Genomic DNA, 27,939 nt, shown 5'->3' with positions numbered 1-27,939 from the left:
GGTCCAATGAGACAGAGAGAGGAAAATTGCTCTGAGCTCCAATATGTTGATCGGAAGGCGGGCTTCCACTTCTGACCACACCCCCTGAACCATCCGAGCCCGGAGAACACCGCACCAACCCAGGAGACTGGTATCGGTGGTGACGACTGTCCAGGAGATTGGGAGGAAGGATTTCCCTGAAGTCAGATTCTGAGGGGACAGCCACCACGGGAGGTTCATGCGAACCCGAGGAGAAATGCGGATCCGAGAGTCCAGACCCTTCGATGTCCTGTCCCAGAAAGACAGGATCGCCTGCTGCAGAGGCCGAGTGTGAAACTGGGCAAAGGGGACTGCCTCGAAGGAGGCCACAATAAGCCTCAGAACCTGCATGCACTCCCGTATGGAGAGACACGGGGAAGGCGAGACACCGACTCCCGTATCCGTGAGAACTTGCAATCCAGGAGGAATACCCGGGCTGCAGTAGTGTCCATAATCATCCCCAGGAAGGTCACCCTCTGGGAAGGTTGGAGAGAGGACTTCAGGAAGTTGATCAGCCAGCCGAACTGTTGCAGAGTCTGAACAGTGATCCTGACGCTGTCTTCGGCCTGGGGACGAGAGGGAACCTTTATCAGAATGTCGACCAGGTAGGGCAGCAGAGATACGTCCCTGGTACGGAGAAGCGCCATGATCGGCGCCAAGATCTTTGTGAATACCCGCGGGGCTGTCGCCAGCCCAAAGGGAAGGGCGACGAACTGATAATGACGGTCGCCAATGGCGAAGCGCAGGAACCTGTGGTGAGATTCTGCGATAGGGACATGCAGATAGGCGTCCCGGATGTCCACCGACGCGAGGAACTCCCCCCGCACCCGCAGGGACTTGTTTAACAGCTTCAGGTCCAGGACCGGACGCACTGATCCCTCTTTCTTTTGAGGAAAGAAACGTTCCGGAGGTCTGGAAACTAATTCTATCTTGTAACCGGGAGTTACAATTTTCAGGGCTCAGGCGTCTTGAACGTGAGCCCTCCAGACATGCTGAAAGGAGAGCAGATGGCCCCCCACCGCGCGCCCCATTCAGGCGGAGGACTGCTTGGGAACCGCGGGGCGGGCCGAACTCCCCTGGAACTGTGCCCGCGGGCGCCAGGAAGGTTGAGGCTTAAAGGAAGGCTTCTTGCGGGAGTCCTGAGAGCCGCCGGAAGAGGGGGCTGTCGCAGACCTGGAGGAAGAGAAGCGCCGAAAGGACTGGTTTTTAGAGCCAGAGGGGCGAGCTCTGAAGGCGCGCTTGGGGCAGGTGTGTACTCTTGCCCCCCGTAGCGTCAGAGATAATCTCATCCAGCTTACCACCGAAGAGCCTGGAGCCCGCAAAGGGGAGGTTAGTGAGGGAGCGCTTGGAGGAAGCGTCGGCGTCCCAGACCTTCAACCAGACCTCCCTGCGCTGCGTGACCGAGAGGGCCGAAATCCGCGCAAAGAGAGTGCTGACGTCCAATGAGGCCTCACAGAGGAATGTTGTCGCCTGGGACATCTGGAGGATGAAGTTTAGGGGGTCTGCAGAGGCATCCTGCTCCGCGAGGTCCTGATGATGGCGCTGCAACCACACCGAAAGCGCCCTGGCTACCCAGGCCGAGGCGAACTCGGGCCGCAGACCTGTGCCCGCCAGAGAGAATCTGGCTTTGGAAAGAGAGTCCAAACGCCTGTCAACGGAGTCCTATAGGGAGGTCCCGTCCAGGACTGGTATTGCAGTATTCTTAGCCAATCTGGCCACCGGCGGGTCGACCTTAGGAGGAGAAGACCACTGCTGCACGTTATCTGTCGGGAAAGGATAAAGAGTATCCATACGCCTCGTAGCAGAAAAACGGTGATTAGGGCGTTCCCAAGCCTTAGAAAGGACCTTGGCGAACACGCCATGAATGGGGAATGTGACTGCCTCCGGTTTTCTGGAATGGAAGAGGGGGAATTCCTGACTACTAGTAGAAGGAGGTTCCCCCTGGATGTCAAAGGTGTCACGTGCTGCCGTGACCAAGTCTGCCACCATGGTGGAGAGCTTAGGTGAGGGTTCCGGCTCTGTGTCCACATCCGAGCCGGACCTTTCCCCTTCAGACCTGTAATCCCTGCGAGAGGGAGAGGCTGAACAAGCCTCCAGGCGAGGGGGGGAAGCAGAGTCATCCGAGGAGGGATGCTGCTGTGTACGCTGCCTCTTAACGGTCGAGCGTCCTCTGTGGGGGGCATCGGGATGTGGAGCGGTGCTAACCACAGGCACCACAGGCGGTGGATCAGTGGCCGCCATGTGTTCCATAAAGGCTATGGCCACGCGCAAGACTTGGGCCAAGTCCGCGGCCGCACTAGCTATGGCAGAGGCCCAGGAGGGCTCAGCGGGCTCCGAAGGGGCGGAGGAGGGACTGGGCTGGTTTGGTGGAGGGGGAGGAGGAGGTGGATGATCCTGTCCCGGGGACAAGGCAAGAGTCACAGGAGCCTGTAACCGATAGTGGCAAGCAGCAGACCCTACAGGATCCCAGTGGGACCTGAGGTGTCGCTTTAGATTTTTTGGGGGGCCCCAGGTCTTGGCATGATGGCGGCAATCCCGGAGTCAGGGTCTCCCACAGCTTTGCGGAACACTATCTGTCCTACCGTGACCTGTGAGGAGCTGGAGTAGCATTCAAGCGTAGAGAGCTGACGCGATAGGCTCCGCCCCCTAGTCACGTCACAGATCGCGCGAAAAAAATCGCAGTAAAAAATTGCACGCGGGAACTATGACAAAAGGCAGACCCCCGGCTCCAAAAATGGCGCCCACCGCCAGAATGCAGGGAACAAGAAGGAAAACCCTCCTCCCTCTCAACCAGCCGGCCCTCCCAGATCCACAGGTAAGCCCTAAAGAACCGTGTCACAGTCCCTTGTCCTGCGGACATTGTGTACTGTAGCGTTGTCCTGTTGAAAAACCCAGTCGTTACCACACAGAAGAGGGCTCTCAGCCATGAGGAACGCTCTCTGCAACATCTGGACATAGCCAGCGGCCGTTTGACGCCCCTGCACTTCCTGAAGCTCCATTGTTCCACTGAAGGAAAAAGCACCCCAGACCATTATGGCGCCCCCTCCACTGTGGCGCGTAGAAAACATCTCAGGCGGGATCTGCTTGTCATGCCAGTAACGTTGGAAACCATCAAGACCAAGGTTAAATTTCTTCTCATCAGAGAATAAAACTTTCTTCCACCTTTGAATGTCCCATGTTTGGTGCTCTCTTGCAAAGTCCAAACGAGCAGTTCTGTGGCGTTCAAGGAGACGAGGTCTTTGAAGACGTTTTTTGTTTTTGAAGCCCTTCAGTCTCAGATGCCGTCTGATGGTTATGGGCCTGCAGTCAGCACCAGTAAGGGCCTTAATTTGGGTTGAGGATCGTCCAGTGTCTTGACGGACAGCCAACTGGATCCTCCGTCTAAGTGCTGATGACATTTTTTTGGGTCTTCCACTTGACTTTTTTGTTCCATAACCCTCAGGATCATTTAAGAAATTCCAAATGACTGTCTTACTGCGTCCCACCTCAGCAGCGATGGCGCGCTGTGAGAGACCCTGCTTATGCAGTTCAACAACCCGACCACGTTCAAAAAGGGAGAGTTTTTGTGCCTTTGCCATCACAACGTGTGACTACCTGACAGAAAATGACAATGAATCCACATCTTTGCACAGATTTGGCCTTTTAAAGGCATGTGGTTTTAAAATTTTGATCAGCTGAAAAACAGCCTGTTTCAGTTTAATCGTTATTTTCATTAAATTGAATGCTCAAAAAATGTTTAGTCTCACTCTCATTTCTTCTTGTTGCATGTTGACGCTTTACTTGGAACCTTGTTAAGATCCAGCCATGCTAAATATGATTTTTTGCCATTTTTAAAGTGGTCTTAAACTTTTGATCAGGACTGTAGTAATACCTATAAAATAGTTATTACTTTACATTCCCCATATGTCTACTTCATGTTTGGATCAATTTGGGAATGATATTTTATTTTTGGGGGATGTTACAAGGCTTAGAAGTTTAGAAGCAAATCTCAAAAATCCACTTTTTAGAGACCAGTTCAGGTCTGAAGTCACTTTGTGAGGTTTACATAATAGAAACCACCTAAAAATGACCCCATTCTATAAACTACACCCCTCAAGGTATTCAAAACTGATTTTACAAATGTTGTTAACCCTTTAGGTGTTCCACAAGAGTTAATGGCAAATAGTGATAACATTTCAGAATTTAGATTTTTAGGCAAAATTTTCCATTTTAATCCATTTTTTCCAGTAACAAAGCAAGGGTTAACAGCCAAACAAAATGCTATATTTATTGCCCCGATTCTGTAGTTTGCAGAAACACCCCATATATGGCCGTAAACTACTGTACGGGCACACAGTAGGGCGTAGAGGGAAAGGTGCGCCGTATGGTTTTTGGAAGGCAGATTTTGCTGGACTGGTTTATTTACACCATGTCCCATTTGAAGCCCCCCTGATGCACCCCTAGAGTAGAAACTGCATAAAAGTGACCCCACCTAAGAAACTACACCCCTCAAGGTATTCAAAACTGATTTTACAAACTTTGTTAACCCTTTAGGTGTTCTACAAGAATTAATGGAAAATAGAGATACAATTTCAAAATTTCACTTTTTTGGCAGATTTTCCATTTTAATAATTTTTTTCCAGTTACAAAGCAAGGGTTAACAGCCAAACAAAACTCAATATTTATGGCTCGGCAGGGCGCAGAAGGAAAGGAATGCCATACGGTTTTGGAAGGCAGATTTTGCTGGACCGGTTTTTTGACACCATGTCACATTTGAAGCCCCCCTGATGCACCCCTAGAGTAGAAACTCCAAAAAAGTGACCCCATTTTAGAAACTACGGGATAGGGTGGCAGTTTTGTTGGTACTAGTTTAGGGTACATATGATTTTTGGTTGCTCTATATTACACTTTTTGTGAGGCAAGGTAACAAGAAATAGTTGTTTTGGCACCGTTTTTATTTTTTGTTATTTACAACATTCATCTGACAGGTTAGATCATGTAATATTTTTATAGAGCAGGTTGTCACGGATGCGGCGATACCTAATATGTATACAATTATTATTTTTTATTACACAATTTTTTCATTTTTGAAACAAAAAAAATCATGTTTTAGTGTCTCCATATTCTGAGAGCTATAGTTTTTTCAGTTTTTGGGCGATTATCTTAGGTAGGGTCTAATTTTTTGCGGGATGAGGTGACGGTTTGATTGGTACTATTTTGACGATTTTTTTTTATCACTTTTATTACCTTTTTTGGGAAGTGAGGTGGGCAATAATTTTTTTTTTTTATGGCGTTCACTGTGCGGGTAAAGTAACATAACCGTTTTATAGATCCGGTCGTTACGGACGCGGTGATATCAAACATGTGTAGCGAATTTTATTTTTTTCATTTTTAATCAGTGATAAATGTGTTTTTTGATTTTTACATTTTTTTTTCACTTTTTTTTTTTTACATTTTTTTGACCCAGACCCACTTGGTTCTTGAAGATCCAGTGGGTCTGATGTCTGTATAATACAGTACACTATATAGTGTACTGTACTGTATTTTCACTTTACAAAGTCTGATAAGACTTCTGCCTTTAGCAGAAGTCTAATCAGTACCATGGACAGCCTCTGATCAGTACCATGGAAAGCCGGACGCCTGTGAAGGCGTCCGGTTGCCATGGTAACCACCACTCGCTGCCACAGCAGAGCGGTGGGTGATGGGGAGGGAGGGGGGCCCCCTCCCTCTCCCATCGGGGGCTGAAAAGGCACAGCAGCCCCCGATGGGAGAGGGAGGGAGCTCCCTCCCTCTTAACCTCTTCCATACAGCGGTCCCTACGGACCGCGGCATGGAAGGGGTTAAACGCCTGCCATCTGTGCCAGCACAGATGTCAGGCGTTTCAAGCAGAGTGTCAGCAATGTGCTGACACTCTGCAAACCGCTCGGCTATCCTGAGAGAGGGGGTGGGCGGATGATCGCATGCCTGCCCGCCCTCCCAAGCTCCGCCCGCACTCCCCCCCCCCCACCCCCGATGGCAGATAACAAAGAGGGCAGCAGGGGGGGGTTAAACATTAAAATAAAGGTTATTTGAAGTTTCTGACCGCGGGGATCACAAACTTCCGAAACCGCAGGTCTGAATTGACCTGCGGATTGCTGCGATCGCCGACATGGGGGGGGTCACAGGACCCCCCGGCACATTTAGCCAAGGTGCCTGCTCAATGATTTGAGCAGGCACCGGGTTCTGATCACCGCCCGCCAGGCGGCGGTGATCGGAAGTATACATGACGTACCGGTACGTCATGTGTACTTAAGTACCAGGACAACATGCCGTACCGGTACGTTATGTGCCCTGAAGAGGTTAAAATGTCAGGTTTCTGTGATGTAAAAAAATGAGACAAAGATAAATAATTTCATAACTTTTTCCACCTTTAATGTGACCTATAAACTGTACAACTCAATTGAAAAACAAACTTAAATCTTGCACACCCTTAAACTAATACTTTGTTGAAGCACCTTTTGATTTTATTACAGCACAGTCTTTTGGGTATGAGTCTTTTGGGTATGAGTCTATCAGCATGGCACATTATGACTTGGCAAGATTTGCCCACTCTTCTTTGCAAAAACACTCCAAATCTGTCAGATTGCGAGGGCATCTCCTGGGCACAGCCCTCTTCAGATCACCCCACAGATTTTCAATCGGATTCAGGTCTGGGCTCTGGCTGGGCCATTCCAAAACTTTAATCTTCTTCTGGTGAAGCCATTCCTTAGTTGATTTGGATGTATGCTTTGGGTCGTTGTCATGCGGAAAGATGAAGTTCCTCTTCATGTTCAGCTTTCTAGCAGAAGCCTGAAGGTTTTGTGCCAATATTGACTGGTATTTGGAACTGTTCATAATTCCCTCTAGCTTAACTAAGGCCCTAGTTCCAGCTGAAGAAAAACAGCCCCTCGGCATGATGCTGCCACCACCATGCTTCACTGTGGGTATAGTGCTCTTTTGGTGATGTGCAGTGTTGTTTTTGCGCCAAACATATCTTTTGGAAATATGGCCAAAAAGTTCAACCTTGGTTTCATCAGACCATAACACCTTTCCGCACATGCTTTTGGGAGACTTCAGATGTGTTTTTGCAAAATGTAGCCTGGCTTCGTCTTGCCACTCTACCCCATAGCCCAGACATATGAAGAATACGGGAGATTGTTGTCACATGTACCACACAGCCAGTACTTGCCAGATATTCCTGCAGCTCCTTTAATGTTGCTGGAGGCCTCTTGGTAGCCTCCCAGACCAGTTTTCTTCTCGTCTTTTCATAATTTTTGGAGGGACGTCCAGTTCTTGGTAATGTCACTGTTGTGCCATATTTTCTCCACTTGATGATGACTGTCTTCACTGTGTTCCGTGGTATATCTAATGCCTTGGAAATTCTTTTGTACCCTTCTCCTGACTGATACCTTCTAACAATGAGATCCCTCTGATGCTTTGGAAGCTCTCTGTGGACCATGGCTTTTGCTGTGAGATGCGACTAAGAAACTTTCAGGAAAGACCAACTAGAGCAGCTGAACTTTATTTGGGGTTATTTAGAGGCACTTTACATGATGGCCGGTGTATGCTGACTCCTATTTTACAGGATTGTGAATGTGATTGCTTAATTCTGAACACAGCTACATCCCCAGTTATAAGAGGGTGTGCACACTTATGCAACTACATTATTTTAGTTTTTTTTGTTTTCTTCCCTCTACCTAAAAGATTTCAGTTTGTTTTTCAATTGAGTTGTACAGTTTATAGGTCACATTAAAGGTGGAAAAAGTTCTGAAATGATTTATCTTTGTCTCATTTTTTTACAGCACAGAAACCTGACATTTTAACAGGGGTGTGTAGACTTTTTGTATCCACATTATATACACGTGCAGGCAGCGCTTTAATCCCAGCGCTGATCAGCGCTGGGATTAAAGCTCCTGCAATCTAGCAGGAGCAGGTCAGGTCCCGGCTGACAGACACAGCAGGGACCCTGAGGAGAAGACAGGAGTGATTTATTACTGCTTCTGCCTTCTCCTGTGCCGGCAGGAGAGCGCTGTACAAGCACGTGGTGGAGGAAGCAGGAAGCGGTAGAGCCGCTTCCTCTGTTAGTCCTGGCGGTCACGTAACCACTGGGGGTGCCTGGGGCAGGAGCAGCGCTGCAGGGTCTAAGGAGACCCTGATCAGCTCTGACTGTGTGTGATGCCCCCACAGGGGACTGTTTTCCCCTGTAACTGGGGCTTGTGTGGATGCCCCAGTTACTGTGGAAATAGTGAAAAAATAAAGTCAGTGTCCTCCAGAGGTCATTTAATGACCTCCTGGGGGACATATTATGTGCCAAAAAGAAATTAATATCTAAGTAAAAAAAATATTATTTTAAATGCAGTCGCTAACAGAAACCGTCACCATAGTCGCCCCGTTCTCTCACGCCTACACATGTTATATATGAAAACGATTGTCACAAAATAGGGAACCCATTGTAATAATTAATTTTTGTATCAGTTTTAATATTTAAGAAATAAAAAGATTTAATTTAAAAAAATTACTTTTTAATAATAATTAGCGGTTTTCCTCCAGATTAAACCTAAAAAAATAAAAAATAAAAACATTCTAATAAAAAGTGTCAAGTAAAAAATAAAATACAAAATAAAACAAATAAAAAAGCTACGGTCACTAAACCACCACGTGCACAAAATCACAAAAAGTTGCCTGGACATTCAGGTCTTTTTCGGGCCTGGTCATGAAAGAGTTAAAGGTGTATTCCCATCTGGTACACTGGTGGAATACCACTAGGATATGCTAACAATGTCAGACAGGTGCGGGTCCCACCCCTAAAGAAAAAAGGGAGAGCAGGTGCGCATTCGCTGCTTGCTCTCCATTCACTGCTATAGAACTTCCAAAATTAGCTGGGTGAGTGCGCTCGCTTACATTCAGAAGTCCCACAGCACTGAATAGAGAGCAAGCTGTGCAAGCGCGGCCACCTCTCCATTCACTGAACTCCCATAGCACATGCGCAGCTTCTCTCCCCTCACTTTCAGGCAGGGGTGCACCACCAATGAGGCCAGGTGAGGCGATCGCCTCAGGCAGCACCAGGTAGGGGCAAAAGGGCGGGCAGCCGAAGGGCCATGGGCTGAAGGGAAGGGGAGGTGCACCCCTGCTTTCAGGGCCTTGTTCAGGAGATAGGAGCAGGTCCCAGAGGTGGGATCTGCACCTATCTGACGTGATACGCCATCAATGTCCCAGATGGAAATACTTTACGGCCACTTTATAGCAAGGCCAGGTACAGCCGGTAATATAGCGGTAAATTACTCTTCGGTAGTGTTGGATTGCGCTGTGCTCAGTAATACGTGATGACAGCTTCGGCTTTAGTTCTGTCTTCTGTCTTCAGCCTGGAAGCTGATTACTGAGAACAGCGCGGCTGACATGTAACCCGCCTAATGAGCTCTCCTGGACCGTGCCGCCACCTTAATGTCATTAGCGGAACCAATAAAACTTAGTAACCTGCAACCTTCAGGGGGACAAAAACCACATGCCGTGTGTCATCGCGGTCCCACAAGTTACCTTTTTTAAACCCAAAATCGAAGTATCTCTTTCCAGACCGACTTCTTGCTCAATAATCTCTTCCTGATCTGCAGAAAAGAGAAACAGACCGGTTCCATCAAAGAGCGAAAATGACAGACATTGAAGAAAAGTGATAGATAATCAAGTATCCAAAAGTATCCAAACCAACATACTGTATCTATATGTAATAAGGAGCCCTTTATAACGGCAGTCACAACGCTACCCCAGATCTGTCATATGAACCCAGCCGTACAGCCTCCATTCAGGAGGTTGATCAGGAAGGCTATGGATGCAAGCTGTGGATTCTCTATATTCAAGCCATGAAATAAGACAAAACTGAAGAAGGAGGATCCGACCGCAGTGTGAGTCTTAAAACTCATGCACACTAATGTATTTTGTTTCCGTTTCCGTTCCGGGTTTTTTTGCGGCCCGTATGCGGTACTATTCACTTCAATGTGCATTCTGTTTTCGTATGTCCGTTCCGTAAAAAAATAATGCCCTAATATTGTCCGCATTACAGACAAGGATAGTACTGTTCTAATAGGGGCCAGCTGTTCCGTTCCGCAAAATACGGAATGCACACGGACATCATCCATATTTTTTAGGGATCCGTGTTTTGTGGACTGCAAAATACATACGCTCATGAGCCCTTATGCAGCATTTATTATTAGCATTTTTCTCACTTAAAGGCTATGGACATTGTTGAAAAGAAATATAGATTTTTGCATATGTTGGCATTTACCTTGAGTAAAACAAAGTTGCACTAAGTTTCAGTCTGCCATCTTCATTCCCTGATGTCACTTGCAGTAATACATTCTGGATCTGTGTGTCTAGGATGCTGCTGCCCTCACCATGCAAACTGCCTTGTGTGTGCTTTCCCCCATATCTACAGCCACACTCTGATCTGCTGGGTACAACCTCCTCCCCCTCTCCGCTGCTAACACTGAGCAAAGTAGGGTAACGCGATGCATTAAAATGTCAATACTAAGCAGGTCACACTGAAAGAATGTAGCATCCACACTACCCAATGCACGCCATATTCTATCAGCGCCCACTTACTGCTCTAGCTTTCTTCAGATGCTCCTCCTTTGGTCTGCAGTAATAATACTTGTGCGAGCGGCAGGGACTGAAGGCAGTACATAGACTCCAGATCACCGCGTGGGTATGACGCTGACTGAAGTCGGGCTCCTGCTGTAACAGCTACCATCGGCGTTAACTCTGATGCTGGTTGCATAACTCCCAAACTGCTGTGGTCAATAGCGACTGCGGCATCTAGGCAGTTAGAGGGACAGAGCTCCCTCTGCCACAATCACAAATGGCAGCTGGGGGCCTAACAAAGGCCTCCAGGCCTGCCATGACTGTATGTCTACATGTATGATATCACACCGTGTTTGCCGCAACCTTTATAATAAAGGTAGCGTGTTATTTAAACTGCACCGTGAAAAACATAAAAATTACTAAATTATTTTTTCCTATTTATCTCCACCCTCCCATCTACCTGAAAAAAAATATATATGGTACCAATAAAAATGATATGTGCCCGTACAAAAATCAAGCTTAAGTACAACAGAGCAAAAATGATTGAGTTATGGCTCTGACGTATTATTATTGTGCAAAAGTAGTAAAAAACACATAGAAGTGCACATATTTGGTATCACCATATTCATACAGAATAACAGTAACACGCTGTTTTATGGGTGAAACATATAATAAATTAGAATATTCAACTAAGGCTACTTTCACACCTGCGTTAGGTGCGGATCCGTCTGGTATCTGCACAGACGGATCCGCACCTATAAATGCAAACGCTGCATAACTTCGTCAAAAGAAAATCTGTCTAAGTGGAAGTCAAACGGATCCGTTCTGACTTTACATTGAAAGTCAATGGGGGACGGATCCATTTACAATTGCACCATATTTGTGTCAACGTAAACGGATCCGCCCCCATTGACTTACATTGTGAGTCAGGACGGATCTGAATGGCTCTGCATCGCCAGGCGGACACCAAAACGCTGCAAGCAGCGTTTTGGTGTCCGCCTCCAGAGCGGAACGGAGCCAAACTGATGCATTCTGAACGGATCCGCATCCATTTAGAATGCATTGGGGCTGAACTTATCCGTTTGGGGCCGCTTGTGAGAGCTTGAAACGGATCTCACAAACGGACCCAGAAACGCCAGTGTGAAAGTAGCCTAATGGGAGGACTTGTATTGTTTTGGCATCGAGATTCTGCACTTGGTATCTGTAGCGAAGTCCAAATTCTGGTATCTGTTCTCCTCCTTTTAGAGAAAAGGGACGAGGAGAGCGGAGGTAGGAGAAGAGATGTGATGGATTGAGGTCAGATTCAGCAGCACCACCAGCTAGGTGGAGGACTTACACATACTTTGCAGAAGCCAAATGGTTGGAAATGTTTAATGAAGACGATTTAGAAAAATGCTTGATTCTCTATTTAGGAAGCAAATCAACAATAGAACAATTCAGTGCAAAGGTGTCCACGGGCTTAAATTTGTGTCCAGGTAAATATGTGCACACCCGTGTCACGTGACCTCGGCCTCATAATCTTCATACATTTTATTTTGTGACAATTTTACCTTTGGAAGACAAGTAAACTTTATAAAATGAATAGAAGTGGATCCCCAGCGACAGCATCAGGTAGGTGTAGTATTCAGATTTTGGCAGCGGGTCATGTTTCATGGTGTTGTGCGAAGCCGCCTGAAAATAAAACTTCAGCATTAAAGAGTCTTTCCAGGGTCAAGATATTGACAGATGCCCAAAACAGCTGATCGGCGGGGTGGCATTTTTTTCATTTTTTACTCCATAACTTTTTTACATTCCACAAAAAAATGTTTCTTTGCATTGCCATATTCTGACAAACAGTACTTTTTTTATATTTACGTCTAAGGAGCCATGTTAGGGCTCATTTTTCGAGGGGAAATCTGTATTTTTCCTCAAATTCTGTATTCTTTTTGGCATTTATATATTTAGAAAAACTTTACTTCTACCTTTATTTTTTTAGATCCCCCCCTTCCCCCTCCCAATACATGACTTGAACATGTGATCATTAGATCGCTTATACCATAGACTGCAAAGGTTTACCACTGCAGTCTATGGGAAAATCAATGTGTTGTAAAAAGCTTTACTATGGCCGGCCTGGGAGCCTTCAGAAGGCCCGAGACTTCCCTGGCAGCCATACGGCACCATCCATCTTGCAGCTCTCCCAGTACATAACCGCCCAGATGCCATGGCCACAACTGAACATGGCATCCAAGGGGTTAAAGGTCTGTGATCGCAGTTGTCTCCGATCCTAGACTCTGCCACTGGGAGTTTGCTGTCTAAAACAGCAGACATCCGCTCAGCGTCTGAGTAGGCGCCATGTTTAAAGAGCCGACATTCTCCGTTCGTGTGCAGCAGATCTCAGGAAGAGGTTAAGGTTACGTTCACAAACAGGAATTTTTTGGATATTCCCTACATGTTCCATACATCTGCAGAAACAACCCCATTCATAAACTATTAACGCACCGCCAATCATTACAGCACAGACTAGGACACCATCTACAGAATACACGGTTGCACCCCGGGGATGGCGCCCGCAGGGAGGCTCCTGTATGAACCTCTCCCATCTGTACATGATATTAGGAAATGAATACATATGCAGCATGTGGAGCTTCACGTCGATATAGCTGAAAAAGACCCAACCGGGGCCCCTAATCTAAATGTTTAAAACTAGGGAGCCCCAAATGGTGCCAATAATTGGAAGCCATATTGTCACCCAGCTTTCCCTGAATCAGCTATAACTAAGCAGTGTCTTTAACGGGTGTTCCCATGTTCAGAAGGATGTGCCATCCCTTGGGGGTCCGACCTCTGGAACCCTGAGAATGAAGGGCGCCGCCGTGATGATTGGCTGCGGGCCCTCATTCTCAGGATTGGTGGAGGTTCCCGAGGCCACAGCCACACCAATCAGAGTGATCCTAGCAGTCACTTTACAAGAAGGGAATGGCCCTTAACCGTTATCCAAATGCATCCCAAAAACCCCTTTAAAAAAAACGTGCATAATCCGCTGCAGAAAATTGACACAAAAACCGCGCACGTATCATCTACACCATCCACCGACCCATGGACTAGGCATATAAAGGGCAGTCAAACAATCACTGTGGGGGTTATACTTCTATAGATACGTCTTCATCCACACTGTGTCTGCGTCACGTGGCGCCGAGGTATTAAATCCAGTGCGAGATGGGAGCATTGTTAGATTTATCCTGCAGGATGGAAAATAGGTGGAAGGAGCCGAGAGGGGGGGGGCAGCGGAAAAGTGTGTAGGTGTGGGAGAGAATGGAGCGGTGAGTGGGACGGAGCCGCGGGAGACTGGGGGGCAGGAAACACAATGCAGCAGGTGATCTTCAAAATACACAGCGCCATTGACAAGGAGATAATCCCGACAGCTCTGCCGAGCGACACAATCCCTCCTGCTGCTGCATTCTGCACAGGGGGAGCCTCCATACAGCGTGTTCCTGGGAAAGCTGGGTACCATTACAGTCCTTACAGAATGTCTGCCTACCTATGGAGGGATTCAGGAGCAGGAGATTTATCACTGCATAAGGGCTCATGCACACGACCATGTGTATTTTGCGGAACGGAACAGCTGGCCCTTAATAGAACAGTCCTATCCTTGTCCGTTATGCCTGTAAGTGCCCCATTCACCTGCTGGATGAGTGCAATGGATTTTCTGCTGCAGTCTGACCTCTGGGACCCCCACAGTTTCTGAGAATAAAGGGGCAGTAATAATACTACTTTCATGCTGCACCTCCTTCACTGATTTTCCCTACACAGCAGCGCTCCTGGCGGCCCACTTTCAGGGGGATTGCAACCTGCCCTAATCAAGCGACTGTTGGCCGGGAAGACTAAGAAGGGGTCAAGCACCAAATCAGAGTTGCAGCAGACAAAGGTGGCACTCTGAGGCCTCTTTCACACGGGCGTTGCGGGAAAAGGTGTGGGTGCGTTGCGGGAACATGCGCGATTTTTCCTCACGAGTGCAAAACATTGTAATGCGTTTTGCACTCGCGTGAGAAAAATCTGCATGTTTGGTACCCAAACCCGAACTTCTTCACAGAAGTTCGGGCTTGGGATCGGTGTTCTGTAGATTGTATTATTTTCCCTTATAACATGGTTATAAGGGAAAATAATAGCATTCTGAATACAGAATGCATAGTACAATAGGGCTGGAGGGGTTAAAACATAAAAATAATTAAACTCACCTTAATCCACTTGATCGCGCAGCCCGGCTTCTCTTCTGTCTTCTTTTTTGCTGTGTGCAGGAAAAGGACCTGTGGTGACATCACTCCGGTCATCACATGGTCCATCACATGATCCATCACCATGGTAAAAGATCATGTGATGGTTCATGTGATGACCGGAGTGACATCACCCCAGGTCCTTTTCCTGCACACAGCTAAGATGAAGACAGAAGAGAAGTCGGGCTGCGCGAGCAAGTGGATTAAGGTGAGTTTAATAAAAAATTTTAACCCCTCCAGCACTATTGTACTATATATTCTGTATTCAGAATGCTATTGTTTTCCCTTATAACCATGTTATAAGGAAAAATAATAATGATCGGATCTCCATCCCGATCGTCTCCTAGCAACCGTGCGTGAAAATCGCACCGCATCCGCACTTGCTTGCGGATGCTTGCGATTTTCCCGCAACCCCATTCATTTCTATGGGGCCTGCGTTACGTGAAAAACGCACAAAGAGGAGCATGCTGCGATTTTCACGCAACGCACAAGTGATGCGTGAAAATCACCGCTCATGTGAACAGCCCCATAGAAATGAATGGGTCAGGATTCAGTGCGGGTGCAATGCGTTCAACTCGCCCATGTGAAAGGGGCCTTAAGGTATGTTCACACGGCGCAGTTTCTGGTGCTCAAATATGTTTCAAGAACGCTCAAAAGGGTTCTCCGAGAATTATCAGTTTTTAGCAAGTGTCTGCAGCCTGCCTCTCTAAACGGAAGATTCCTACTTACCTGCTCCAGTCCTCCGCATTGGCTCCGGTGTGTACTTGTTCCGGTCCCCGCAGTGTTGACACCCGGCGCTGCACGGGCGTGATTACATCTCCGCTGCAGCCAATGACTGGCTTCAGAGGTGATATGCTAACTGTGACCACATCACTGCTGAAGCCAGACACTGGCTGCAGTGGAGATGTGACCATGTCCATGCGGCATCAGATGCCACCTCTGGGACCCACGTCTATCTCTTGAACAGGGCCCCCAAAGCAAGCTTTCCATTCACTTCTATGAAGGTCCCTGAAATAGCCAAACTAGCGCTCGGCTATTTTCAGCACTCCCGTAGAAATGGAGGATGGTCGCGCTTGCACGGTGCACCCTTGTTCACCTTGGGGACCCAGTTCTAGAGATAGAGGTGGGACCCGCAACTATCAGACATTGGTGGCATATCGAATTTATGAGATTGGCCAACCCCTTTAACAATGCACTCAACTAGTTTAATTACAGCCGGCTGCGGCCTCTACGGCTGTGCGGTACTGGAACACAACGCGGCCGTGTCGCAACCGCCATATGACCGCGCCGTGTGGTCGTACCTTTGCACCGTTCTATCCAGCTACTGTCCTTCCTTTTCACACTCCAGCTCAGTAATACATATTACGTCGGCTGGTTCGTGAGATCAGCGGTCCGGCCGGGATCAGGCTGTAATAATGTCTGGGATTCCGCTCATCTCTACCTGTATTACTGTCACTAGAAGGAATCGCTGCGTCTCTCTAGCTCCACCTAGTGGACATTCTGCAACATGTTGCTCACACTCCAGTTCTAATTCTCAGTTACGGTAATCATTTCTTTCTTTCTTTTCGTTGTATTGTATATTATGGATCGGCGTTTTATGTGCTTTTATTTAACTAATAATTTGCAAGACTGTCATTCATTCTCAGATTGCTGTAAACTTAGGTGTTGGCATGATGCTTCTGGGCTCCAATGTAAAATTTGTACTAGGGCCCCCGACGACCATGTCTTGTTATGTGGTAGAGGGTGGGGTTGGGCTAGGGTTGCAGCAAACAATTATTTTAGCAATCGAGTATTCTACCGATTATTTTTACGATTAATCGAGTATTCTAATAAGAAAAATGAATTAATAGACTGTTTTCCTTTATAAAAACTCATCAGTCCCCAACACCCTTTGTTCCCCACTGTGCCATCAGCCCAAGTGCATTAGTCCCCCCAGTGCCATCAGCTCCGTTCCCCCCAGTGCCATCAGCTCCGTTCCCCCCAGTGCCATCAGTTCCACTATCCCCCAGTGCCATCAGCTCCCCCCCCCCCCGTGCCATCAGCTCCTTCCCCCAGTGCCATCAGCTCCGTTCCCCCCAGTGCCATCAGTTCCACTATCCCCCAGTGCCATCAGCTCCCCCCCCCCGTGCCATCAGCTCCTTCCCCCAGTGCCATCAGCCCGTCCATGCCATCCATTGCCATGTCCCCCACTCCCCCAGGCCATCCATTGCCATGTGATATCCCCCACTGCCATCAGATCAGCCCCTCCATGCCATGTCCCCCACTCCCCCAGTTCCAACTGCCCCTCCATGCCATACATTGCCATGTCCCCTCCCCAGTGCCTCCACTGCCATCTGTCCCCCTCCCCCAGTGCCTCCATGCCATCCACCATGTCCCCCACTCCCCCAGTGCCATCAGATCAGCCCCTCCATGCCATGTCCCCCACTCCCCCAGTTCCAACTGCCCCTCCATGCCATCATTGCCATGTCCTCCTCCGCCAGTGCCTCCATGCCATCCATTGTCATGTCCTCCTCCCCCAGTGCCTCCATGCCATCCATTGCCATGTCCCCTCCCCAGTGCCTCCACTGCCATCTGTCCCCCTCACCCAGTGCCTCCATGCCATCCACCATGTCCCCCACTCCCCCAGTGCCATCAGATCAGCCCCTCCATGCCATGTCCCCCAACGCCATCAGCCCCTTCAAATCACAGGTACCCCCAACCCCCTTCCACTCATAGATGCACCGAGGAAGACAAGGTTGCAGGTATGGCAGAGAACTTAGTTTTGAACTTGTCCTAAGGCCTCTTTCATACGGGCGAGTTTTCCGCACGGGTGCGATGCGTGAGGTGAACGCATTGCATCCGCACTGAATCCGGACCCATTCATTTCTATGGGGCTGTGCACATGAGCGGTGATTTTCACGCATCACTTGTGCGTCGCGTGAAAATCGCGGCATGCTCTATATTGTGCGTTTTTCATGCAACGCAGGCCCCATAGAAGTGAATGGGGCTGCGTGAAAATCGCAATCATCCGCAAGCAAGTGCGGATGCGGTGCGATTTTCACGCACGGTTGCTAGGTGACGATCGGGATGGGGACCCGATCATTATTATTTTCTCTTATAACATGGTTATAAGGGAAAATAATAGCATTCTGAATACAGAATGCATAGTAAAATAGACCTGGAGGGGTTAAAAAAAATGAAACTCACCTCATCCACTTGTTCGCGCTGCCTGGCTCGTCTTCTTTCTTCTTCTTTGAGGACCTGGGAGGAAAAGGACCTTTGGTGATGTCACTGCGCTCATCACATGGTCCATCACCATGGTGATGGACCATGTGACGGACCATGTGATGAGCACAGTGGCGTCACCAAAGGTCCTTTTCCTCCCAGGTCCTCAAAGAAGAAGAAAGAAGAGAAGTCGGGCTGTGCGAACAAGTGAATGAGGTGAGTTAGATTTTTTTATTTATTTTTTTAACCCCTCCAGCCCTATTGTACTATGCATTCTGTATTAAGAATGCTATTATTTTCCCTTATAACCATGTTTTAAGGGAAAATAATAAAATCTACACAACCCCTAACCCAAACCCGAACTTCTGTGAAGAAGTCCGGGGTTCGGGTCTGGGTACCAAACATGCCGATATTTCTCACGCGCGTGCAAAATGCATTAAAACGCTTTGCACTCGCGCATTTTCCCGCGATGCACCCGCATCCTATCCGGCCCTCACACGCGTTGCCCGTGTGAAAGAGGCCTAAGAATTTGAGTCCAGCACAGATGAACTTGTTAAAAAAGGGTTTATCCTTTTCTGGACACCTTCGCTCTGGACATGGACTCGCAGCGCTTTTATCCTAATATACGTTTGAAAGCGCATTTCTCTAATGTCCAGCAGGTTTCTCAACTGGGCGATGGTCCTGCCATCCATAGATTGACTGCTCAAGAGTTTAATCTGAAATCCAAAAGCACCTTTACACCGCCGAAATGATATCACCCAGTCGAGACCTTTATCAGTCTGGTTCAACGAGATGTCGATGATACATTGTTGCATCAATGTAAACCGGGAGAGTTTCGTTTATATATCACAACTTAACGGCAGAAGAAAAACATGCCCTAGACCAGCTGACAGGGAATATTAGATATCTGAAATGTTGGGACAATTGGGAGACATCGACACATGTCAGATACCACAAGCTGACCCTGTATATCGCATTAAAGAAATGCTCCGGACCATTGTGGACACGGCTAGAGAGAATGGAGTCAGCGGATTTTTGATTAATCATCATCCCATCACCCCCGTATTTTAGACGTTACCTGAGGTGCATAAATCCATTACTCAACCACCTGGTCGCCCAAATGTGGCATCAACCGACTCTATTCTCTCCCCGCCAGCAATTTCTCTCGGGGAGAGAATGGTTATAAGGGAAAATAATAGCATTCTTAATACAGAATGCATAGTACAACAGCGCTGGAGGGGTTAAAAAAATAAATAAAAAAAATTTAACTCACCTTAATCCACTTGATCGCGCAGCCCGGCATCTCTTCTGTCTTCATCTTTGCTGTGCACAGGAAAAGGACCTTCGATGACGTCACTTCGCTCATCACATGGTCCGTCACATGATCCATCGCCGTGGTAAACGATCATGTGATGGGCCATGTGATGAGCGCAGTGACGTCATCAAAGGTCCTATTTCTCAAAGAACAAGACAGAAGAGATGCCGGCTGCGCGATCAAGTGGATTAAGGCGAGTTAAATTTTTTATATTTTTTTTTAACCCCTCCAGCGCTGTTTTACTATGCATTCTGTATTCAGAATGCTATTATTTTCCCTTATAACCATGTTATAAGGGAAAATAATTAAATCTACACAACACCGAACCCAAACTTCTGTGAAGGAGCCCGGGTTCGGGTCTGGGTACCAAACATGCCGATTTTTCTCACGCGCATGCAAAACGCATTACAATGTTTTGCACCCGCGTGGAAAAAACGCAAACATGGAAAGCAATCGCAGTGAAAACTGACTTGTTTTAGTGTCAAAATCGCACCATTTTCCCTGAACGCATCCGGCCCCAATCCGCAACGCCCGTGTGAAAGAGGCCTTACTAGTAACCATCCAGCGTCCACTAAGAAGTCTCTCCCCTACTCCCAATATCAAAGGGTTAAGCGCATTGTGAGTGACGCAGAGACTCGTGCGATGACGAAACGACGACAAAATACAAGGATAGAGGTTATCCCATACATCTATTGCAGGAACAGAAGAATAGGGTTGAGACTGCACAGGAAGATAAACCTAAGGCCTCTTGCACACGAAGGTTGTTTTTTTTTTTGCGTTCTGTATACGGACCGTACACGGAACCATTTATTTGAATGGATCCGCAAAAAAAACGGAAGGTACTCCGTATGCCTTCCGTTTCCGTATTTCTGTTCAAAGATAGCACATGTCCTATTATTGTCCGCATAATGGACAAGGATAGGACTGTTCTATTATGGCCAAGCTGTTCCGTTCCGCAAAAAGCAAAATGCACACGGACGTTATCTGTATTTTTTGAGGATCCGTTTTTTGTGGATCGCAAAATACTGAAAAAGCCATATGGTCGTGTGCAGGAGGCATAACTAAAAGATCCACGCATCCCATCGGTTGTGAAATATCATCCCTGGACTCGTTAGTAAACACTGGCGCGTCATCTCCCGATCACAGATAACGGAGCTCAACCAACCACCTGTGATGTGCTACAAGAGAGCAGAGTATGTTCTCCCCGGGTTCTCCAGGTTCCTCCCACACCCCAAAGACCTACTGATAGGGACCTTAGATTGTGAGCTCGACTCGGGACAGTTGGATAATAAAGTCTGTAGAGCGCTGCGGGATATAGTAGCGCTATACAAGTGTGTAAATAAAGAAATAGTCAGGGCCGCCATTGGTAGCTGCGGCAGAGCGCATGGTCTCCTCCTGGACAGGGAACCTTCCCGTGTTTGAATTGTGTAAAGTGCTCGGCACGCATTTCACCCATCCATACTCAGGCGGTACGAGGCGTGTTCACGTGCGGTATTTGTGGTTTACATATTGTACGTAGGGGAGACCTCAATGAGACTGAAAGACAGGTCTACTACTATAAGAAAGGGCAATTTACTGCTCCCCACACCAGACCATTTTCACCAGCGGACACCTGCTATAGCACAATTACGTGTCTCACTACCTCGCCGGATCCGCCGGTTGCATACGATGGAACCAAGAGGCCTCAACCGTGATGACAACGTCTGTGGTTCCTAACACTGCTCCATACATCTCCCCCCTCGTCTCCATCTCCCACCCTACTCCTGCTCTCCGTTCTGTTAGCGACCTAAGATTAACAACCTCCAGAATTCGTACCTCTCACTCCCGTCTTCAAGACTTTTCTGGAGCTGCACCTACTCTCTGGATTGCTCTGCCCCGGAATATCAGGTCAATTCCCAACTTCTCCACCTTGAAATGTGCCCTAAAAACACATCTTTTCAGGTAGGGGCTTATCAAGCTTCCTAAGGTTCCATTCACACGTCCGCAAAATGGGTCCGCATCCTTTCCGCAATTTTGCGGAATGGGTGCGGACCCATTCATTCTCTATGGGGACGGAATGGATGCGGACAGCACACAGTGTGCTGTCTGCAGCCGCAATTGCGGAGCGCGGCCCCGATTTTGGGTCCGCAGCTCCGCAAAAAGATAGAGCATGTCCTATTCTTGTCCGCAGCTTGCGGACAAGAATAGGCATTTCTATGGGGGTGACGGGCTGGTGTGTTGCGGACCCGCAATTTGCGGGTCCGCAACACACCACGGACGTGTGAATGTAGCCTAAACTGACTACTCCCCGACTAAACCTTCCCCCACCAACTCCTCCGGCCTGAACTCTATCCTCTAACAGTCCCAAACCCAAAGCAGATCGGTCAGTGTTCCATTAGATTTCCCTACCCTCGTCACTTCCGGCCTCACCGGACATGACGTGAGGAGGTGTGCCGCGCAGGCGCACGACGGCGGGGTAGGGAAATATCACAGCAGAGTTAGCTGGACACCGGCCAACACTGCGCATGCGCCGGAAGCCTCACCAGCAGTTAGGATAGGGAAAAGTTACGGGCCAGGGCGCAGGCGCGGTGATCGGATGTATGTTCTCAGCTGGACACCGGCCGACACTGCGCATGCGCTGTTAGGGTAGGGAAAAAGCACTGGCCCATAATTTTTCCCTTCCCGGGGCATGCGCAGTGTCGGCGGGTGTCCAGCTAACTCTGCTGTGAAATTTCCCTACCCCATCGTTGTGCGCCTGCGCGGCACACCTCCTCACGTCATGTCCGGAAGTGACGAGGGTAGGGAAATCTAACGGAACACCAGCACCACTCCTGTCAGCCCCAATTCCTCATAGGTTGTAAGCTCTTGCGAGCAGGGCCCTGACTCCTAGTGTTTCAGTTGCAGATAAGGCTACTTTCACACTAGCGTTGTTTAAATCCGGCGTTCAATTCCGACACCGGAACTGCCCGCCGGATCCGGAAAAACGTGTGAAAACGGATTACATTTGGATCCTGATCAGGATTTTGATCACAATGAAAAAATGCATTGGAAAAAACGGATCCGCCATTTATGGACTTTTTTTTCACATTTTTCGGGTTTAACATGCAAAAGCCGTTCAGTCAAAGTGTTCCGGATTTTTGGCCGGAGGTAAAAATACAACATGCTACGGTTTTCTGAAAAGCCTGATCAGTCAAAAAGACAGAACTGAAGACATCCTGATGCATCCTGATCGGATTTCTCTCCATTCAGAATACATGGGGATAAAACTGATCAGTTCTTCTCCGGATTTGAGCCCCTAGGACGGAACTCAGCGCCGGAAAAGAAAAACGCTAGTGTGAAAGTAGCCTAAGGGCTCTTTCACACTTGCGTTGTCCGGATCTGTTGTGTACTCCATTTGCCGGAATTACACGCCGGATCCGGAAAAACGCAAGTGAACTGAAAGCATTTGAAGACGGATCAGTCTTCAAAATGCGTTCAGTGTTACTATGGCACCCAGGACGCTATTAAAGTCCTGGCTGCCATAGTAGTAGTGGGGAGCGGGGGAGCAGTATACTTACAGTCCGTGCGGCTCCCGGGGCGCTCCAGAATGACGTCAGAGCGCCCCATGCGCATGGATGACGTCACTCTGAAGCGCCCGGGGAGCCGCACGGACGGTAAGTATACTGCTCCCCCGCTCCCAACTACACTTACCATGGCTGCCAGGACTTTAGCGTCCCGGCAGCCATGGTAACCATTCAGAAAAAGCTAAACGTCGGATCCGGCAATGCGCCGAAACGACGTTTAGCTTAAGGCCGGATCCGGATCAATGCCTTTCAATGGGCATTAATTCCGGATCCGGCCTTGCGGCAAGTGTTCAGGATTTTTGACCGGAGCAAAAAGCGTAGCATGCTGCAGTATTTTCTCCGGCCAAAAAACGTTCCGGTCCGGAACTGAAGACATCCTGATGCATCCTGAACGGATTTCTCTCCATTCAGAATGCATTAGGATAAAACTGATCAGGATTCTTCCGGCATAGAGCCCCGACGACGGAACTGTATGCCGGAAGAAAAGAACGCAAGTGTGAAAGAGCCCTAAGCCGGTTATGTTTGTTTTGTACATGAACTGCTACGGAATATGTTGGCGCTATATAAATAAAGGTTATTATTATTATTGCTCTATATGCTTCTCTTTTAGCGGAGCTGAAGCACAATATTACTATGAATCCAGCCGCGTGCGTCTCCGTATGTCTGTATCCATGCAATTGTTTCCTATAGTTTCACTTGGGGGGCGGGGCTTCTTCAATGACATCACTTCCTTTGTATGTTGGCGGTCTATTTAAAGGAATGTTTAGTACGTACGTACAGTCTGATGAAGGCACGCTCAGTGATGATATGTGAGCAATAAATTCAGCATTCAAAAAGCTACTACGGGCCAGTGCCGGTCCTTTCTATATCGTCATATGTAGTTTGCAGTCCGCAAAAAATACGGATGACGTCCGGGTGCATTCTGTATTTTGCGGAACAGAACAGACGGCCCCTGATAGAACAGTCCTGTCCTTGTCCGTAATGCGGACAATAATAGGACATGTTCTATTTTTTTGCAGAACATACATACGGAAACGGGATGCACGCGGAGGAGCTTCAGTTTTTTTTTGTGGACCCATTGTAATTAAGGGTTCGGCATATGGTCCGCAGAAAAAAACCGCAACGGACACAGAAAGAAAACACGTTAGTGTGCAGGAGCCCTGACTCAAACCGTAACCACACCCACTTGGCGGAGGCGATGAACGCGGTAATTCTTTATTGGCGCAGTTTAGGGGCCCCTAGTGCTGATACATCCCTCTGTCTACGGCCCAGGGCCATCTCCAGATCCTCCTGCCGGGGGCGCCGGTCAGTCCCAGGACAAGGACATTGCGGAATTGCTATTTATGCAATTGCCTATGAAAACATATTAACACTGGAGGAAAGGAGACACACAACTCCCAGCATGCACTGCTAGGCAAAGCATGCTGGCACCTGTAGTACCTCAGCAGCCTGGAGCCCCCTCCGCTGAGCGCCCACTCCCCGCCGTCACCACCTACCTGGCCCCTGCCATTCATTGATAAACACACAGGCTAACCGGGGGCGGAGCTCCAGAGGTCGGCGTCATGTGATCAGTCACGTGATGGGAGGGGTTTACTGCACACAGGACGTCTGTGTGTGCGACCTGTGCATAGCAATTTTGAGTGTGTGATGTGCAGATAGCAGGGCTGAGTGTGTGATGTGCAGATAGCAGGGCTGAGTGTGTGATGTGCATATAGCAGGGCTGAGTGTGTGATGTGCATATAGCAGAGCTGTGTGTGTGATATGCATATAGCAGAGCTGTGTGTGTGATGTGCAGATAGCAGAGCTGAGTGTGTGATGTGCAGATAGCAGAGCTGAGTGTGTGATGTGCAGATAGCAGAGCTGAGTGTGTGATGTGCAGATAGCAGGGCTGGGTGTGTGATGTGCAGATAGAAGGGCTGTGTGTGTGATGTGCAGATAGTAGAGCTGTGTGTGTGATGTGCAGATAGCAGAGCTGTGTGTGTGATGTGCAGATAGCAGGGCTGGGTGTGTGATGTGCAGATAGCAGGGCTGGGTGTGTGATGTTCAGATAGCAGAGCTGAGTGTGTGATGTGCAGATAGCAGAGCTGAGTGTGTGTGATATGCATATAGCAGAGCTGAGTGTGTGATGTGCAGATAGCAGGGCTGTGTGTGTGATGTGCAGATAGTAGAGCTGTGTGTGTGTGACGTGCAGATAGCAGAGCTGTGTGTGTGTGATGTGCAGATAGTAGAGCTGTGTGTGTGATGTGCAGATAGCAGGGCTGGGTGTGTGATGTGCAGATAGCAGGGCTGGGTGTGTGATGTGCAGATAGCAGAGCTGTGTGTGTGATGTGCAGATAGCAGGGCTGAGTGTGTGATGTGCAGATAGCAGGGCTGTGTGTGTGATGTGCAGATAGTAGAGCTGTGTGTGTGATGTGCAGATAGCAGAGCTGTGTGTGTGATGTGCAGATACAGAGCTGTGTGTGTGTGTGATGTGCAGATAGCAGAGCTGTGTGTGTGTGACATGCAGATAGCAGTGCTGAGTGTGTGATGTGCAGATAGCAGAGCTGTGTGTGACGTGCATATAGTAGTGCTGTGTGTGTGACATGCAGATAGCAGAGCTGAGTGTGTGATGTGCAGATAGCAGAGCTGTGTGTGTGTGACATGCAGATAGCAGTGCTGAGTGTGTGATGTGCAGATAGTAGAGCTGTGTGTGACGTGCATATAGTAGTGCTGTGTGTGTGCGTGTGACATATACAGATAGCAGAGCTGTGTGTGTGTGTGTGTGTGTGTGTGTGACATGCAGATAGCAGAGCTGAGTGTGTGATGTGCATATAGCAGTGCTGTGAGTGTGTGATATGCAGATAGCAGAGCTGAGTGTGTGATGTGCATATAGCAATGCTGTGTGTATGTGATGTGCAGATAGCAGAGCTGTGTGTGTGACGTGTATATAGCAGTGCTGTGTGTGTGTGACATTCAGATAGCAGAGCTGTGTGTGTGACGTGTATATAGCAGAGCTGAGTGTGTGTGACGTGCAGATAGCAGAGCTGAGTGTGTGATGTGCATATAGCAGAGCTGTGTGTGTGTGACGTGCAGATAGCAGAGCTGAGTGTGTGATGTGCATATAGCAGAGCTGTGTGTGTGTGTGACATGCAGGCAGAAAAGCTGTGTGTGTGTGTGTGACATTCAGGCAGCAGAGCTGTGTGTGTGCAGGGGTGTATCTATCTCGAGGCAAACAAGGCAGTTGCTAGGGCGACACTTGCCAATGGGGCGGCAGCATGAGAGGAGGATGTCGCGCCCAGTACATGCGACGCTCCCTGTTCTCACCATAGAGACGACGTCACCTCTTCCTGTCACATGACCCCTCCCTGTCAAAGACCTCCAGACTCGCCGCCGTCGCCCTGTGAGACACGGACGCAGCGCAGCATGGACACTCGGCAGCGGCGGAATGAAGGCGGGCCGGAGCCGGTGTCCGCAGAGCTGGCGGAGCGGAGGAGGGAGGCTCGGGGCTGCCTGCGGACCCTGTCCCAGCACTCCTACTGGTTCGACATCTGGGTCTTCCTCCTGTTTGACCTGATCCTGTTCGCGTTCATCTACCTGCTGCCCTGAGTCGGTGAGTGGGGGCTGTAATGCCCTGTCTGCCCCCGCAGTGTATGGGCCACATAGGTGGGTGCCCCTACATTACAGCGGACCATGCCCTGTCTGCCCCCGCAGTGTATGGGCCACATAGGTGGGTGCCCCTACATTACTGTGAACCATGCCCTGTCTGCCCCCTGCAGTGTATGGGCCACATAGGTGGGTGCCCCTACATTACTGTGAACCATGCCCTGTCTGCCCCCGCAGTGTATGGGCCACATAGGTGGGTGCCCCTACATTACTGTGAATCATGCCCTGTCTGCCCCTGCAGTGTATGGACCACATAGGTGGGTGCCCCTACATTACAGTGGATCTTTAGATATTTTTTTATTCATATACAGATTGTGTAATACCGCCCCTCACCCCCCTCCAACCAACACAGAAATGAGCACAAATACATTAAATAAAATGCCTGTATCATTATTCTAAAAATTAAAAAAGCGCAACTTCTAACACAAATGTATTGTAAAGAGGAAGGGGTGGGTCAAATTTATATTAGGGGGGTGCCCGAGTTTAGTCTCGCCTAGGGCAGCACAAAACCAAGATACACCACTGTGTGTGTGTGTGTGTGTGTGACGTGCATATAGCAGAGCTGTGTGTGTGTGTGACGTGCAGGCAGCAGAGCTGTGTGTGTGTGTGACGTGCAGGCAGCAGAGCTGTGTGTGTGTGTGACGTGCAGGCAGCAGAGCTGTGTGTGTGTGTGACGTGCAGGCAGCAGGGCTGTGTGTGTGTGTGATGTGCAGGCAGCAGAGCTGTGTGTGTGTGACGTGCAGGCAGCAGAGCTGTGTGTGTGTGACGTGCAGGCAGCAGAGCTGTGTGTGTGTGACGTGCAGGCAGCAGAGCTGTGTGGGTGTGACGTGCAGGCAGCAGAGCTGTGTGGGTGTGACGTGCAGGCAGCAGAGCTGTGTGGGTGTGACGTGCAGGCAGCAGAGCTGTGTGGGTGTGACGTGCAGGCAGCAGAGCTGTGGGTGTGACGTGCAGGCAGCAGAGTTCTGTCTATCAGGGTTGCCTTCTGTCTGGTAATCCCTGGATGTTGTGCAGGGCCATTGATTTCTGTCATTATCCTTCTCCAGGTCACAGTAGATGCCGCTCCGGGTCGTAGCTGAGATGTAGACGTGTAATATTATTACTAATCATGGAAACGTCTTAAGCAGTTGTGGAAAAAATGCTGCAAAGTGAGAATGTTTTCAAAAATTAACAAAATGCAAAGTGAATGAAGAAGAAAGGAATGTGAACCCGATCAGTTCGGGGTGATCGGCCTCTGCCTCCATCCTGACTTCTTGTAGGGACACTCGCACAGACATGCTCCAGACATCTTGGAGAACTAGCCACCGATCTTCTGTGGATGTAGGCTTGTTCATATCCTTCTCTTCATGTAATCCCAGACAGACTGGATGATGTTGAGATCACGGCTCTGTAGGGGTCATGTCAT

At 48.7% G+C, this 27,939-nt stretch overlaps 1 protein-coding gene and 1 long non-coding RNA gene across 2 annotated transcripts in view; one reads left to right on the top strand and one right to left on the bottom strand.

Moving 5' to 3' along the window:
* Nucleotides 1-24,621, bottom strand: part of HHAT (hedgehog acyltransferase) — a 366,627-nt gene extending 342,006 nt beyond the window's left edge. Inside the window, 3 exon segments of the mRNA XM_040430369.1 lie at nucleotides 9,550-9,617; nucleotides 12,138-12,258; nucleotides 24,392-24,621. Coding sequence (XP_040286303.1) covers nucleotides 9,550-9,617; nucleotides 12,138-12,258; nucleotides 24,392-24,409 — 207 coding nt within the window. The 5' untranslated portion in view covers nucleotides 24,410-24,621.
* A 1,629-nt stretch (nucleotides 24,622-26,250) lies between these two features.
* On the top strand, nucleotides 26,251-27,695 carry LOC120999470. The gene is made up of 2 exons (XR_005778532.1): nucleotides 26,251-26,484; nucleotides 27,581-27,695. It is a non-coding gene; the product is annotated as an uncharacterized LOC120999470 (long non-coding RNA).
* Nucleotides 27,696-27,939: the final 244 nt, after the last annotated feature.

The sequence above is a fragment of the Bufo bufo genome, chromosome 4 (genome assembly GCF_905171765.1).
Source record: "Bufo bufo chromosome 4, aBufBuf1.1, whole genome shotgun sequence".
In the NCBI taxonomy this organism is placed as follows: domain Eukaryota; kingdom Metazoa; phylum Chordata; class Amphibia; order Anura; family Bufonidae; genus Bufo; species Bufo bufo.
Note: the sequence above shows the minus strand (reverse complement) of the source record. Positions and strands in the feature narration are given on the sequence as shown.